The sequence below is a fragment of the Esox lucius genome, chromosome 6 (assembly GCF_011004845.1).
Source record: "Esox lucius isolate fEsoLuc1 chromosome 6, fEsoLuc1.pri, whole genome shotgun sequence".
Classification (NCBI taxonomy): Eukaryota; Metazoa; Chordata; class Actinopteri; order Esociformes; family Esocidae; genus Esox; species Esox lucius.
The window spans coordinates 1,679,200-1,692,098 of NC_047574.1; the positions used below are offsets into that span (position 1 = coordinate 1,679,200).

Consider the following 12,899-nt stretch of genomic DNA (forward strand, 5'->3'; position numbering starts at 1 on the left):
AAACTGCATAGCTGCTGACGCTCCCCCAATTAAAAACTCACAATCCCAAAAAGCCACAATATTGAGCCTCTGATGCAGTCTACCTTGCCTGGTATCAGAAACACCTGACATACCCTTCAAACCCACCTCCGTCTAATGGCACCATAGAGCTTCACTAACTGGAAGGCTCTGACTGGGGGTGGATTTGTAGTGAAAGAAAAGCCACATAACCCCCACTTTGGCATAGGGCTTCTTTCATTGTAATGAAGGGAAAAATACTAACTTCCGTTTTGGTTTCACACAGTTATCCACTGTGGTCAACTGGTCCTTCCAACTGTCAAATTGCGCACAGCACTCAAACAGAGATTAAACACATGGCAAATCAGCTGCAGGAACATGAAATCAAACCAAAACTAAAATACAAATAAATAAAAAAATAAATATGAAACATTTAAATATCTTAAAATAAGATGCACGACCCCGAAGACAATCCCAGAAAACCTGTCACATTGCAAAAAACAAAGCTTGGTGTTACATTTCTGAATTCAACAGTCTCCAGTTTGAGTGGCACAGAAACATCTCACTTTTTAAGAGGTATTAACAAATAAAAGGCATTAAAGTATTTAAAGAAAACAAAACAAATTGGGAGACCAGCAAAGCCAATGAGTGCTGTGTCAGCCAGGATATCTGCTGATAATGTAATTAACCCAGTTGAAGAGTTCCTCTGAAGTCCCATCGTCTCTAGGGGTCTTTTGGCTTCGGGTCTCGGGTCACATTAAACCTCTAGGCTGCTTTTGGCCCCCTTCCATAAAAACCGCTCATACCTGCCTCCTCATACACACTCCCTGCCCCCCCCCCTCTGTCCCCTCATACACACTCCCTGCCCCCCCCCCCCATACACACTCCCTGACCCCCCCGTCCCCTCATACACACTCCCTGCCCCCCCCCCCCCCCCCCCCCCCCCCCATAAACACTCCCTGCCCCCTATAGCCATTTCAATCCAGTCTCTGCTAATCCTATAAACACTTCCTAAGCACATTCCTTCATCTCTCGTATCCTACTTTTCCTTTCTTACAGCAGCACTTCAAGACAACTTGTTAGGTTCACTGTTGTCGTACTGCTTCATTCTTCTTCATCCTACAGTGCCTCAGCCCTCACTCTTCCACCCACATCCTAAAACCCACACTATAAACATAGTCTATACCAAGCCTGGGATTCTGTCACACAAAAGAGCTTGAGCTTGTGACTTGGGGGAGGTGGGTGGTGTGTGCTTGTGAGGGGGTGCCCTTGAAGCCAAAGCAGTGGATCCTGTAATTAGCATTAGCCCTGAGGGGCAACCACGACAAAAGACATCTGTAAGTCACACAAAGGAGACTACTGAGCCTCAGGCACAAACCCCCACCTCAGTCTGCAGACACGTTTTGACGTCTTTCTGAAAGAGCCACTACAGGACCTCCACAGGGGTCAAGGAGGGGAACTGACACACACCTTCTACCCAGAACAACCCCCTCCACCCTCTATTCACAGCAGCACAGAGCAGGTTTTGGCTGGCTTAGAACATCTGGAGCAATTATGTCCAACTCAGTGGGGGGGAGGGGCGGAGTCTCTCCTTAGACAGGAGGAAAGGGTGTGTGCGTCTGTGTGTGTGTGTGTCCATGTTGGAGGGAGTTCAGCTCTTAGGGGGGCTTATGATTCACATACATTCCAGAGATGGTATAATGGTTCAGTCCTGAAATTGGGCCTCTGCAGAGTTAAACAAGACAACCCCCCTTAGCCCAGGGAGAGAATGGTTCAGTCCAGCCAAACATGCCCCGGTCCTCTGGGTCATAAAGATCCAATCCTTCCTTCTCAGAGGCCGTGAAAACAGCAGACAATGTCTCATCCAGCCACAGGGGAGCAATAGAAAGAGAGGAGCCAGGCCTGTTTTGCAGGCTGTATGTTTGGTCTTCTGAGCTCGGTAGACCGCTTGAAAGAGCTCCAGAGACCAGAGCAAAAACACATCCACCAGACCACTGAAAGAACACCGGGAGAAGAAGGACAGCTCTAAGTGACAAGATGGATGTAGCAACGAGGGCGGAAGAGGAGGTGTTCAAGTTCCACTCTCCTGTCAGTCACTTCTCCAGCAGCTGTTTCCTCTGCTGTTCCAATAGGGCTTCAAGGTGGTCCGCCCGCTTCAGAGCAGCCTATGAGAGGGGAGGGGCGTGGTTTAAGAAAGCCATTATCCACTCAGCTCGGTGTTCCACATTGGAAACTATTCCCTCTACAGAGCATTCAGGAAGCATTCAAACCAAGAGGTTTTTCACTTTTTACTAAGTCTAAATAAAAATACAGTAAATGTTTGGTTACTCATCTGCACATAGTAGTTCATAATGATATAGTGGTAAAACTGTTTGCAAGATGGTTTTGCAGAGAAATCTAAAATAATTCAGCCACTTGAAAAGAAAAGTTTTAGAGGCACCTTTGTCAGCAATTAAAGCTTTGATTCTTTGGTATTCTGTATTACCTTTGCAAGATTTTCTCAAGCTGGGGTCAGATGGATGATGAATGGCACTACTTGTCCCAGTAGGCATGGGGTCGGACGGATGATGAATGGCACTACTCTTCCCAGAAGGCATGGGGTCAGACGGATGATGAATGGCACTACTCATCCCAGTAGGCATGGGGTCAGACGGATGATGAATGGCACTACTTGTCCCAGTAGGCATGGGGTCGGACGGATGATGAATGGCACTACTCTTCCCAGTAGGCATGGGGTCAGACGGATGATGAATGGCACTACTCATCCCAGTAGGCATGGGGTCAGACGGATGATGAATGGCACTACTCATCCCAGTAGGCATGGGGTCAGACGGATGATGAAAGGCACTACTCATCCCAGTAGGCATGGGGTCAGACGGATGATGAATGGCACTACTCATCCCAGTAGGCATGGGGTCAGACGGATGATAAGCTACTCAGAACTACTCAGTTCTGTCAGAGGTCACTGGGTCCTTGGTCACACCTCTGACAAAGGCCCTTCAAGCCCCGTTGCTCACCATTCAGTCAGAGGTCACTGGGTCCTTGGTCACATCTCTGATAAAGGCCCTTCAAGCCCCGTTGCTCACCATTCAGTCAGAGGTCACTGGGTCCTTGGTCACACCTCTGACAAAGGCCCTTCATGCCCCATGGCTCACCATTCAGAGTTTATTGGACTTTGATAGATCACGTCCACACTATCGAACTGGCCAAATGTCACCTCCAAATCAATTCAAGACATTTAAAGGACGCTCCAAGACAATTGGGTTTGCAGATTCATTTGAGTCCAATTTGGATTATTCATAATAAAGTGATTGAATATTTAATGGCATTTCACTTCAATTCCTAAATCATTTAAAAGATTCTATGCAGTATTATGACGTACTGTGTGCAGATCTGTGACAAAAATCTAAAAATGTAGAAGAGCTCAAAAAAACTTTCTGGTCAAGATTAGAATAATATAAAAGGGAAGTACCTCATGCTGCTTCCTCAGACTGGCCACAGTTTCCTCCTTCTTCAAGATGGCCGACTTTACCCTATCACAAACAAACAGACCAGATAATGGAATTGCATGACAAGCCCTTTCAACGTTCTCTCAAACATGATTCGTGTTTATGTCTTAATAGTATTATCTGAATAACTATGGTATTGTACAGGTGACAAAAATAATAGTAAGTGTAAATATCAGACAACTTAATGGTTTATGAAACAATGATATTCCACTGAGATTGTTTCTACTGGAGACTTGGTTCCCTTTTCTATCCCACTCCTGTTCTCGTAACCTTTCCTCAATCCGTACCGTTGGTGGACCTCAGCCAGCTCATCCTCCTTCTCTCTGGTGACCCTCTCCACCTCCAACCTCAGCCGGGCTCTGATCTCTGACGTCTCCATCTTCATCCGCTTGTTCTCATCCTCTGTCACAACGAGTCGTTCAGCGAACTCCTGCCTGATCACCTCTGCCAGGCTGCGACGTTCCTCAGTCAGTTTATCACGGATCTGGAACGGCGGGGACGGATGGGGGCGACGGGAGGGGACGGATGGGGGCGACGGGAGGGATGGGGGTGAGGGGATGGGACGGGTGGGGGTGAAGGGAGGGGACGGGTGGGGGCGACGGGAGGGGACGGATGGGTGCGAGGGGAGGGGACGGATGGGGGTGACGGGAGGGGACGGATGGGGGCGACGGGAGGGGACGGGTGGGGGTGAGGGGAGGGGACGGATGGGGGCGACGGGAGGGGACGGATGGGGGCGACGGGAGGGGACGGATGGGGGCGACGGGAGGGGACGGATGGGGGCGAAGGGAGGGGGGACGGATGGGGGCGACGGGAGGGGAGGGGTGGGGGTGAGGGGACGGATGGGGGTGAGGGGACGGGTGGGGGCGACGGGAGGGGACGGGTGGGGGTGAACAAAGACATCCATACATTTAAAGTGTTTGACACACTGAAGACCAGTAGAAGCATTCTGATACTCCTTTTGCTCCTCCATTGGAACTAATAACCTCCATAACCTCCATGCTTCACCATTTCAACCACATGGGACAACACAGTTTTATGACCAATGGGCTGAATCTCCAGAGGACTCCAACAGGAATTTATGATGTCAACAGTACCTGTGTGATGTCTTCAATCTCTTGCTCTCGCTGTCCTAGCTGGGTCTGGTACCGGATGAGCTCTCCCTCCATCTCACTCAGTCTCTTCCTCATCTCCTGCTGTTTCTCCTGGGCAGACCGCTCAGAACGCTCCAACTCTCTGAGCTCTGCTTCGTATTTCTCCCTCACACGCTTCACCCTAAGAGAGAAACAGTCGGAAACTGTCAGATACAGGGTCAGACAAGATCGTGCAATATCCCAAGTATAAAAGCACAGCAGATACAAACAATATAAAAATAGCAAATTAAGCACTAAACACTATGAATACAGCAGATTACACACTAACAGTATAAATACAACATATTAAACAGTATAAATACAGCAGATTACACCCTAAGCAGTATAATTACAACAGATTAATACACACTGTTAGTGTGTAAGAAAAACACAAAAATATGTGTATCACTAAAATGACTCAGTAAGTAACAATGGCAGCAGTAGCAAAGACATTTAACCCACTAAACTTGAAGCACTGTTCTGATGGATGACTGACAGTGAGAAATGTGAAACTGGCTTTGTGAGGCCACAGCATGGAGTTTCCTCACACGCCAGAATCCAGCCAACAAGTTAGCAAGTTAGCGAACACAAGGACATGGAAACCAAGAAGAAGAAGACCGTGGCCCATTTGGTGACTAACCGGTTTTCCGCTGCCCGGTCACATTCGTCACGGGCACCGCTAGTCTCTTCCTCAAGCCTCTGAATGGCCATTTCGATCTCTTTGTCCCGCCCCCGACGCAGCTCCTCTTTCAGCTCCCGCTCCCGACTCAACAGCCACGCGTCCTGGAGAGCACCCACGCACAAGATAAACCTGAACCTTTGATAAGATCAAGGATACCTTTTTCCACCGGAACACACAGGCTGCAAACGGCGGCATTCCCAACCCCCGCAATTGAGCTTTGAGACGCATTTCCACTACGAGGCAGAGCGAGAGGAGACAAGGCCAGGCTGTTCAACATCCACCCATCCCCACCTCTGGGTGGTGCAGAGGCACTTACCGGCCTCCTCTGGGTCTCTAGACACTGTTGATCCTGCCGCAACCAAGATATGAACACCTGGCCACAATTCGGCAGCATTACCGTGAGGCTGTACTGCAGGGGAATTCAAATAGTATGTTACAGGGCCAGAGGCTGCTGATATTCTACCTCATCCTTTGTGGCACCCTCATGGTGTAGTTAAATCCCTGATCATGGGTCTGCGATCATATTTCAATACCAATGTATCATTTGGGGGCATTTTCTAGTGTGCTTTTCACACACACACACACACACACACACACACACACACACACACACACACACACACACACACACACACACACACACACACACACACACACACACACACACACACACACACACACACACACACACACACACACACACACACACACACACACACACACACACACACCTCCTTCTTCATGTAGTTCTCCTCCCAGGTCTGTTTCTCAATCTCCAGGCGTTCTCTGAGGGCCTTCATCTCCACCTGGACAGGCAGGCAGGCAGGCAGGCAGGGCAACAGAGTTACTACAACAACGGCACCAGCACCCCCCCACCCCCTGGCACCCCCACTCCCCCTGGCACCAGCACCCCCCCACCCCCTGGCACCAGCACCCCCCCACCCCCTGGCACCAGCACCCCCCCACCCCCTGGCACCCCCACTCCCCCTGGCACCAGCACCCCCCCACCCCCTGGCACCAGCACCCCCCCCACCCCCTGGCACCAGCACCCCCCCACCCCCTGGCACCCCCACTCCCCCTGGCACCAGCACCCCCCCACCCCCTGGCACCAGCACCCCCCCACCCCCTGGCACCCCCACTCCCCCTGGCACCAGCACCCCCCCACCCCCTGGCACCCCCCACTCCCCCGGCACCAGCACCCCCCACTCCCCACTCCCCCGGCACCAGCACCCCCCACCCCCTGGCACCCCCCACTCCCCTGGCACCAGCACCCCCGCCTCAGATTTCATATGTTACTATTACAATTGCGACCATTACCTGGTGTCTCCTCTCCTGTTCCTCTCTGCTCCTCTCCTGCTCCTCTCTTAGGGTTCTTCCTGCCAGGGAGCTGTTGTCCTCCAGCTGCTTCCTCAGGTCCTCCAGCTCAGCCCGTTGCCTACAGGACAGGATGGAGAAACAGTTCAACTACTTATTCATAGATGCTCAACTGATACTTAAGCAGGATTGCATAATTTCTAGAAACTTTCAATAAATTCCTTGCTATTCCCAAAACCCTGGTTAGAGGATTTCTTAAATTCAGAGAGAGTAAGAAGAAAACCACCAAGAAGGATATCTAGAAACCAGGGATTTTAATGGAGGTAATTGTAATTTTGCATGTTTGTGTCTTGTGTAACCCTAACCCTACACATCTGTCCGCGGAGCATGTAAACAGCTAGCTGGCACATTTAATAGCCCGCTGCGCTATCTGCACTGCAGTATTTACATTATTGATTTGATTTAAAATGATAACACTTTTGCATTTTAGAACTGGAACGATACACACTGATGAGCCGAAACATTATGACCCCTCACTGGTGAAGTGAATAACACTGATCATCTCCTAACAAGGGCACATGTCAAGGTCTGGGTAGATGATCAGTTCTCATAGTCAACGCTTTGGATACAGGAGAACTGGGCAGGAGTAAAGACCTCAGCAACTTGGACTAGGGACAAATTGTTATGGCCTAACAGCTGGGTCAGAGCATCTCTGAAATGGCAAGGCTTGTGGGGCGTTCCCGGTCAGCAGTGGTGTGAGGAGTGCACAAGCCTCAAGTATGCGCGAGGGCGACGTAGGCTATCCTGTTTGGTCTGAACTTAGTCTTCTGTGGCACAAGTCACTGCAAAACGTTAAAGATGGTTATGGGAGTAACACACTGCGCATCGCACCCAGCTGCATACGGGCTGCGTTACACACTGGTCAGAGTGCCCATGGTGACTCCTCTTCTTTAACATCACGTGGACGGCCGTCTGCATGAGTGCCGTTTCCCGGGGGAAGAGATGGCACCCAGATGCACTGTGGGAAGACGACAAGCCAGAGGAGGGAGTGTGACGCTCTGATGTTCTGCTGGGAAACCCAGGGTCTGGACACATGCCACCTACGGAAACGTCGTTGGGGTCCAGGTACACCCCTTCATGAGAATGGTATACCCGATGGCAGTGGCCTCTCAGTGGGATAATGTGCCCTGCCACACTGCACACATGGTTCAGGAATGGTTTGAGGAACATGATGAAGAGTTCAAGGTGATGCCCTGGCCTCTAAATTCCTCAAATCTCAATCTGATTGAGCATCTGTGTGATGTGCTGGACCAACAAGTCTGATCCACGGTGGCTCCACCTCAACTTACAGGACTTGAAGGATCTGCTGCTAATGTCTTGGTGCCAGATACCACAGCACACCTTCAGAGGGTCTTGTGGAGTCAAAGCCTTGGTGGGTCGGTACTGTTTTGGCAGCACACAGAGGATCAACAGCCTATTAGGCAGGTAGTTTTGGCTCATCAGCATACATCTGTACTGGTCGGGGGCAACAAAATGTTTCAATGTTTCTGTCTTTTGGTGCATTTGCGCAGAAAGAGGATTTTAACGAATGCGGTTCTTTTGGAAAATAATAATTATACAAATAATAATCACTGTGTTTATTCCCATAGTATTCCCTCATCGACACGTGTATTTGCGGTGAAGTCGTATTTTGAAGGATGTTAACAAGGATGTTAACACGTTTACAGAAGCTGCCAAGAAACCATCACTATGAAGCGTTAAATCCCCTGAAGGACCATTTCTTAAGACTTTACGGCCTTCTGAGACCACCGGACACCAGTGCAAAGCCAAGACTTTTGAACATACCTAGCGGCAAGCTGGTTGAGCCTCTCCTTCTCCTCAGACACTTCCTTGTAGAGCCTCCTCCTCTGTTGCTGGAAGGACATCTCCTCCTCTGCTAGCTGCTTCTCAAACCTGATGCACACATCATAAAGGGAGTCAGAAGGGCACTATGACCATCACAGAGGAAAGGTGGTCAACCAAATGTCTGTGGTCCCAATAAACCTAGAAAGAAAAAATACAATTGACTTCCTGCGCTACTGCTGCAAAAAGAGGGAATTGACTCGAAAAGACTTAAAAGATTGTGACAACAGCTTGCTTGTACAGTAGCAGTCAAAGTTTGGACATAATTACAAGTAAATGGGTAAGCGTGTCAAACTTTAGACTGTTAATGCACGTGGTGACAGCAAGGACCAAACCTGATTGTCCTAGGAATGATCTGTAAAACAAGAGCTTCTTTTTCTGTCAAAACCTCTTCCAAGCTGTGCCAGCTCAAAATATGTTGCAGTCCATGGACAGTGGAAACACTACCTGTCAGTCAACGGCCTGCCTCCTAAATAACAACCCAAGAAAACCCTGCCTCCTAAATAACAACCCAAGAAAACCCTGCCTCCTAAATAACAACCCAAGAAAACCCTGCCTCCTAAATAACAACCCAAGAAAACCCTGCCTCCTAAATAACAACCCAAGAAAACCCTGCCTCCTAAATAACAACCCAAGAAAACCCTGCCTCCTAAATAACAACCCAAGAAAACGCTGCCTCCTAAATAACAACCCAAGAAAACGCTGCCTCCTAAATAACAACCCAAGAAAACGCTGCCTCCTAAATAACAACCCAAGAAAACCCTGCCTCCTAAATAACAACCCAAGAAAACCCTGCCTCCTAAATAACAACCCAAGAAAACCCTGCCTCCTAAATAACAACCCAAGAAAACCCTGCCTCCTAAATAACAACCCAAGAAAACCCTGCCTCCTAAATAACAACCCAAGAAAACCCTGCCTCCTAAATAACAACCCAAGAAAACCCTGCCTCCTAAATCACAACCCAAGAAAACCCTGCCTCCTAAATAACAACCCAAGAAAACCCTGCCTCCTAAATAACAACCCAAGAAAACGCTGCCTCCTAAATAACAACCCAAGAAAACGCTGCCTCCTAAATAACAACCCAAGAAAACGCTGCCTCCTAAATAACAACCCAAGAAAACCCTGCCTCCTAAATAACAACCCAAGAAAACCCTGCCTCCTAAATAACAACCCAAGAAAACCCTGCCTCCTAAATAAAATTAGGATTCATCAAATGATTTGGGCCCATGTTGATATAAATAATCTGCGACCAATCATGTACTTAAATATAACACAATCACCTGCCAACTTTTATTTATTTTCATTGGGATAGAATATAATATTAGGTTATGATTTCAAAGTAACTAAATGCATCAGAATGGTAAAGGAAAGTTCTGAGGCTTAACAGGACATAAGGCTTTTGATCTGTATAGAAAATAAAATAACTGATTATACATTTTGATTGATGACAAATAGTCATATTACAAAGAGAAGTGTATATACACACCAGGAATTTGGATTTTCAGCTTTGAAGACCCTGCAACAACATGATCAAATTATATACAGGATCTGCACACTACATGTGACATGACCTTTGTACAACACACACGTTTCCTTGTGTAGCTAATTATCTCCAGTTTAAGACAGGAGATAATTGCAAATACAACACCGATGTTATTACTGCCAATTCTCCATTTCAATGTCCAAGTGTGTGTGTCCACAGTGTCGCCATTCAGTTAAACCAAACATCACCTGCGGGTGAAGGTGAACTCGCTTGTCAGCAGATGCAGAAGGTGAGTGGCAGTAGGGCGGTTTGGTGTGCGGGTGTGGACTTATAACCCAAAATAAAAAGGGAATAGTTCACATCTCTGCTCTGTGTGTACAGTTTGATTAAAGATAAACAGAGGTTCATTATTTAACTACTGAAAAGGTGTGGTGGTGGAAAACAGATTTTAAAGGTCGTTCCTCGTCGGTCCGGTTTTACATGTATGCACTGTCACCAAAGAGTGGGTTTGTGTGAACATTTTAATCCAAATTAGAGAAACAAGGTTACCATTAGCCTGTCCAACACAATGACCTGGATTTAAGCCCACTCTTCAATACTGCATCTGTGGAGTGGTGATTCACAAAACACACATTTCCATTTTACACACGCTCATAGCAAATACGTGTGAAAAGGTAATAAGCGATTTTACGGTTGTAAGTAATGTGCCGGGGCATAGATGTGAACAAACAATGGCGTGGCGTGGTTTCACCGGGCCGGGCCGCAAGCCGTCCTACATGGATCCACCCCACGGATGAAAAACTGGGAAGGGCTATATAAACATGGAAAGCTGATCCTGAATTCTGACTATGATAACCACATAGAAACACCTAATATAAAATACAATTACAAACAACTTTTTTATAGAGGTCCAGCACGGGCCCCTCACCCACTGTGGGCCCTGGTGCCACCACACCCCGGAACATGTTTTTACAAACGCCCATGGTTTAGAATGTGATGGCCACCAAGCTCATAGAGGTGTGATGGTCAGGTGTCCACATACAGCATATGGCCAAAGAGTATGTGCACATATGGACACAACATCTCATTGATTGTGTTACAACAAACACGCAAAACACAGCCTTCAGCCATTTCATTTAATATTACTTAGTTAACATATTGTCTATGATGTGTGCTCTTAGTGAAGAGCTAATACAGACCGCTGTATTTCAATGTGTGGCTGATATAATGTGATCTACATGCACATTATGCCTGTACGGTACAACCTCACCTCCCAAGCTCCACCACTCTCTTGCATAACTACACTGGTTGACTCAACATCCTTCTGGTTCTGCAAATAAATATGAACATTGAAGATATGGGCTACACATAAGATAACACATTTTATTTAAGTTATCCACCTTTAAAGACAACATTTCACCTCAGCTCCACGCTTTTCTCCCTGGCCGTCTGATCCTGCTATGACAAGGTCCTTCTCATGGTCACCACGTGATCCTGCTCAAATGCAGGACATGATATGACATGAACAACTTGAGCTACACTGACACCTGCAGAACCAGATTGCAATGTTTGATCTACAGTGGGGAGAACAAGTATTTGATACACTGCCGATTTTGCAGGTTTACCCACTTACAAAGCATGAAGAGGTCTGTAATATTTGGTACAGAAACCTTTGCAATTACTGAGATCATACGTGGTCATGTCCCGCTCATGTACAATGAAACCTACACCCCTGGTAATGTGCTTGAGGAATGCTCACTTTTGAAAAACAAGGAATCTCAAAAGAATGCTTCCCATTAGAATGCTTCCAACTTTTGTCTGGGATCTGGGTGGGATCTGACGTAATTGCTCTTTGCGGATGATGTTGTCGTGTTGGCCCCTTCAAGCCAGGACCTTCAGCATGCACTTGGACGGTTTGCAGCCGAGTGTGAAGCGGTGGGGATGAAAATCAGTACCTCCAAATCCGAGGCCATGGTCCTCAGTCGGAAAAGGGTGGCTTGCCCACTTCAGGTTGGTGGAGAGTGCCTGCCTCAAGTGGAGGAGTTTAAGTATCTAGGGGTCCTGTTCACGAGTGAGGGAAGGAAGGAACGGGAGATTGACAGACGGATCGGTGCAGCTTCTGCAGTAATGCGGTTGATGTATCGGTCTGTCGTGGTGAAGAAAGAGCTGTGCCGCAAGGCGAAGCTCTCGATTTACCGGTCAATCTACGTTCCTACTCTCACCTATGGTCATGAGCTTTGGGTCATGACCGAAAGGACAAGATCCCGGATACAGGCGGCCGAAATGAGCTTTCTCCGCAGGGTGGCTGGGCGATCCCTTAGAGATAGGGTAAGAAGCTCGGTCACCCGGGAGGAGCTCAGAGTAGAGCCGCTGCTCCTCCACATCGAGAGGGGTCAGCTGAGGTGGCTTGGGCATCTGTTTCGGATGCCTCCGGAACGCCTTCCTGGGAAGGTGTTCCGGTCCCGTCCCACCGGGAGGAGACCCCGGGGAAGACCTAGGACACGCTGGAGGGACTATGTCTCCCGGCTGGCCTGGGAACGCCTCGGTGTCCCCCCGGAAGAGCTGGAGGAAGTGTCTGGGGAGAGGGAAGTCTGGGCATCCCTGCTTAGACTGCTGCCCCCGCGACCCGGCCCCGGATAAGCGGAAGAAGATGGTGATGGTGGTGGAATCTCAAAAGAATGCTTCCCATTAGAATGCTTCCAACTTTTGTCTGGGATCTGGGTGGGATCTGACGTAATTGCTACTGGTCTCGGGTAAGCGCAGTAATATTGTCCGACTGGACAGCCGTCTATTATTAAATCAACATAACACATTTGCGATGAAAAGGCAGCTGTTAAATAAGATAACATGAGAGAAGACAAAACATAACTTGAAATAAGATT

General features: G+C 48.2%; 1 protein-coding gene across 3 annotated transcripts in view; it reads right to left on the bottom strand.

Moving 5' to 3' along the window:
- Window positions 1-946: 946 nt before the first annotated feature.
- Window positions 947-12,899, bottom strand: part of cep131 (centrosomal protein 131) — a 34,051-nt gene continuing 22,098 nt past the window's right edge. For 2 of the 3 annotated variants that reach the window (XM_029120414.2, XM_029120416.2), the window contains 8 exons: window positions 8,478-8,585; window positions 6,636-6,753; window positions 6,050-6,124; window positions 5,277-5,419; window positions 4,601-4,778; window positions 3,794-3,990; window positions 3,470-3,530; window positions 947-2,162 (listed from right to left, as the gene is read on the bottom strand). In XM_029120414.2, coding sequence (XP_028976247.2) covers window positions 2,091-2,162; window positions 3,470-3,530; window positions 3,794-3,990; window positions 4,601-4,778; window positions 5,277-5,419; window positions 6,050-6,124; window positions 6,636-6,753; window positions 8,478-8,585 — 952 coding nt within the window. In that variant the 3' untranslated portion in view covers window positions 947-2,090. The remainder of the gene's footprint in view (window positions 2,163-3,469; window positions 3,531-3,793; window positions 3,991-4,600; window positions 4,779-5,276; window positions 5,420-6,049; window positions 6,125-6,635; window positions 6,754-8,477; window positions 8,586-12,899) is intronic. The other variant, XM_029120415.2, reaches the window with a different exon arrangement.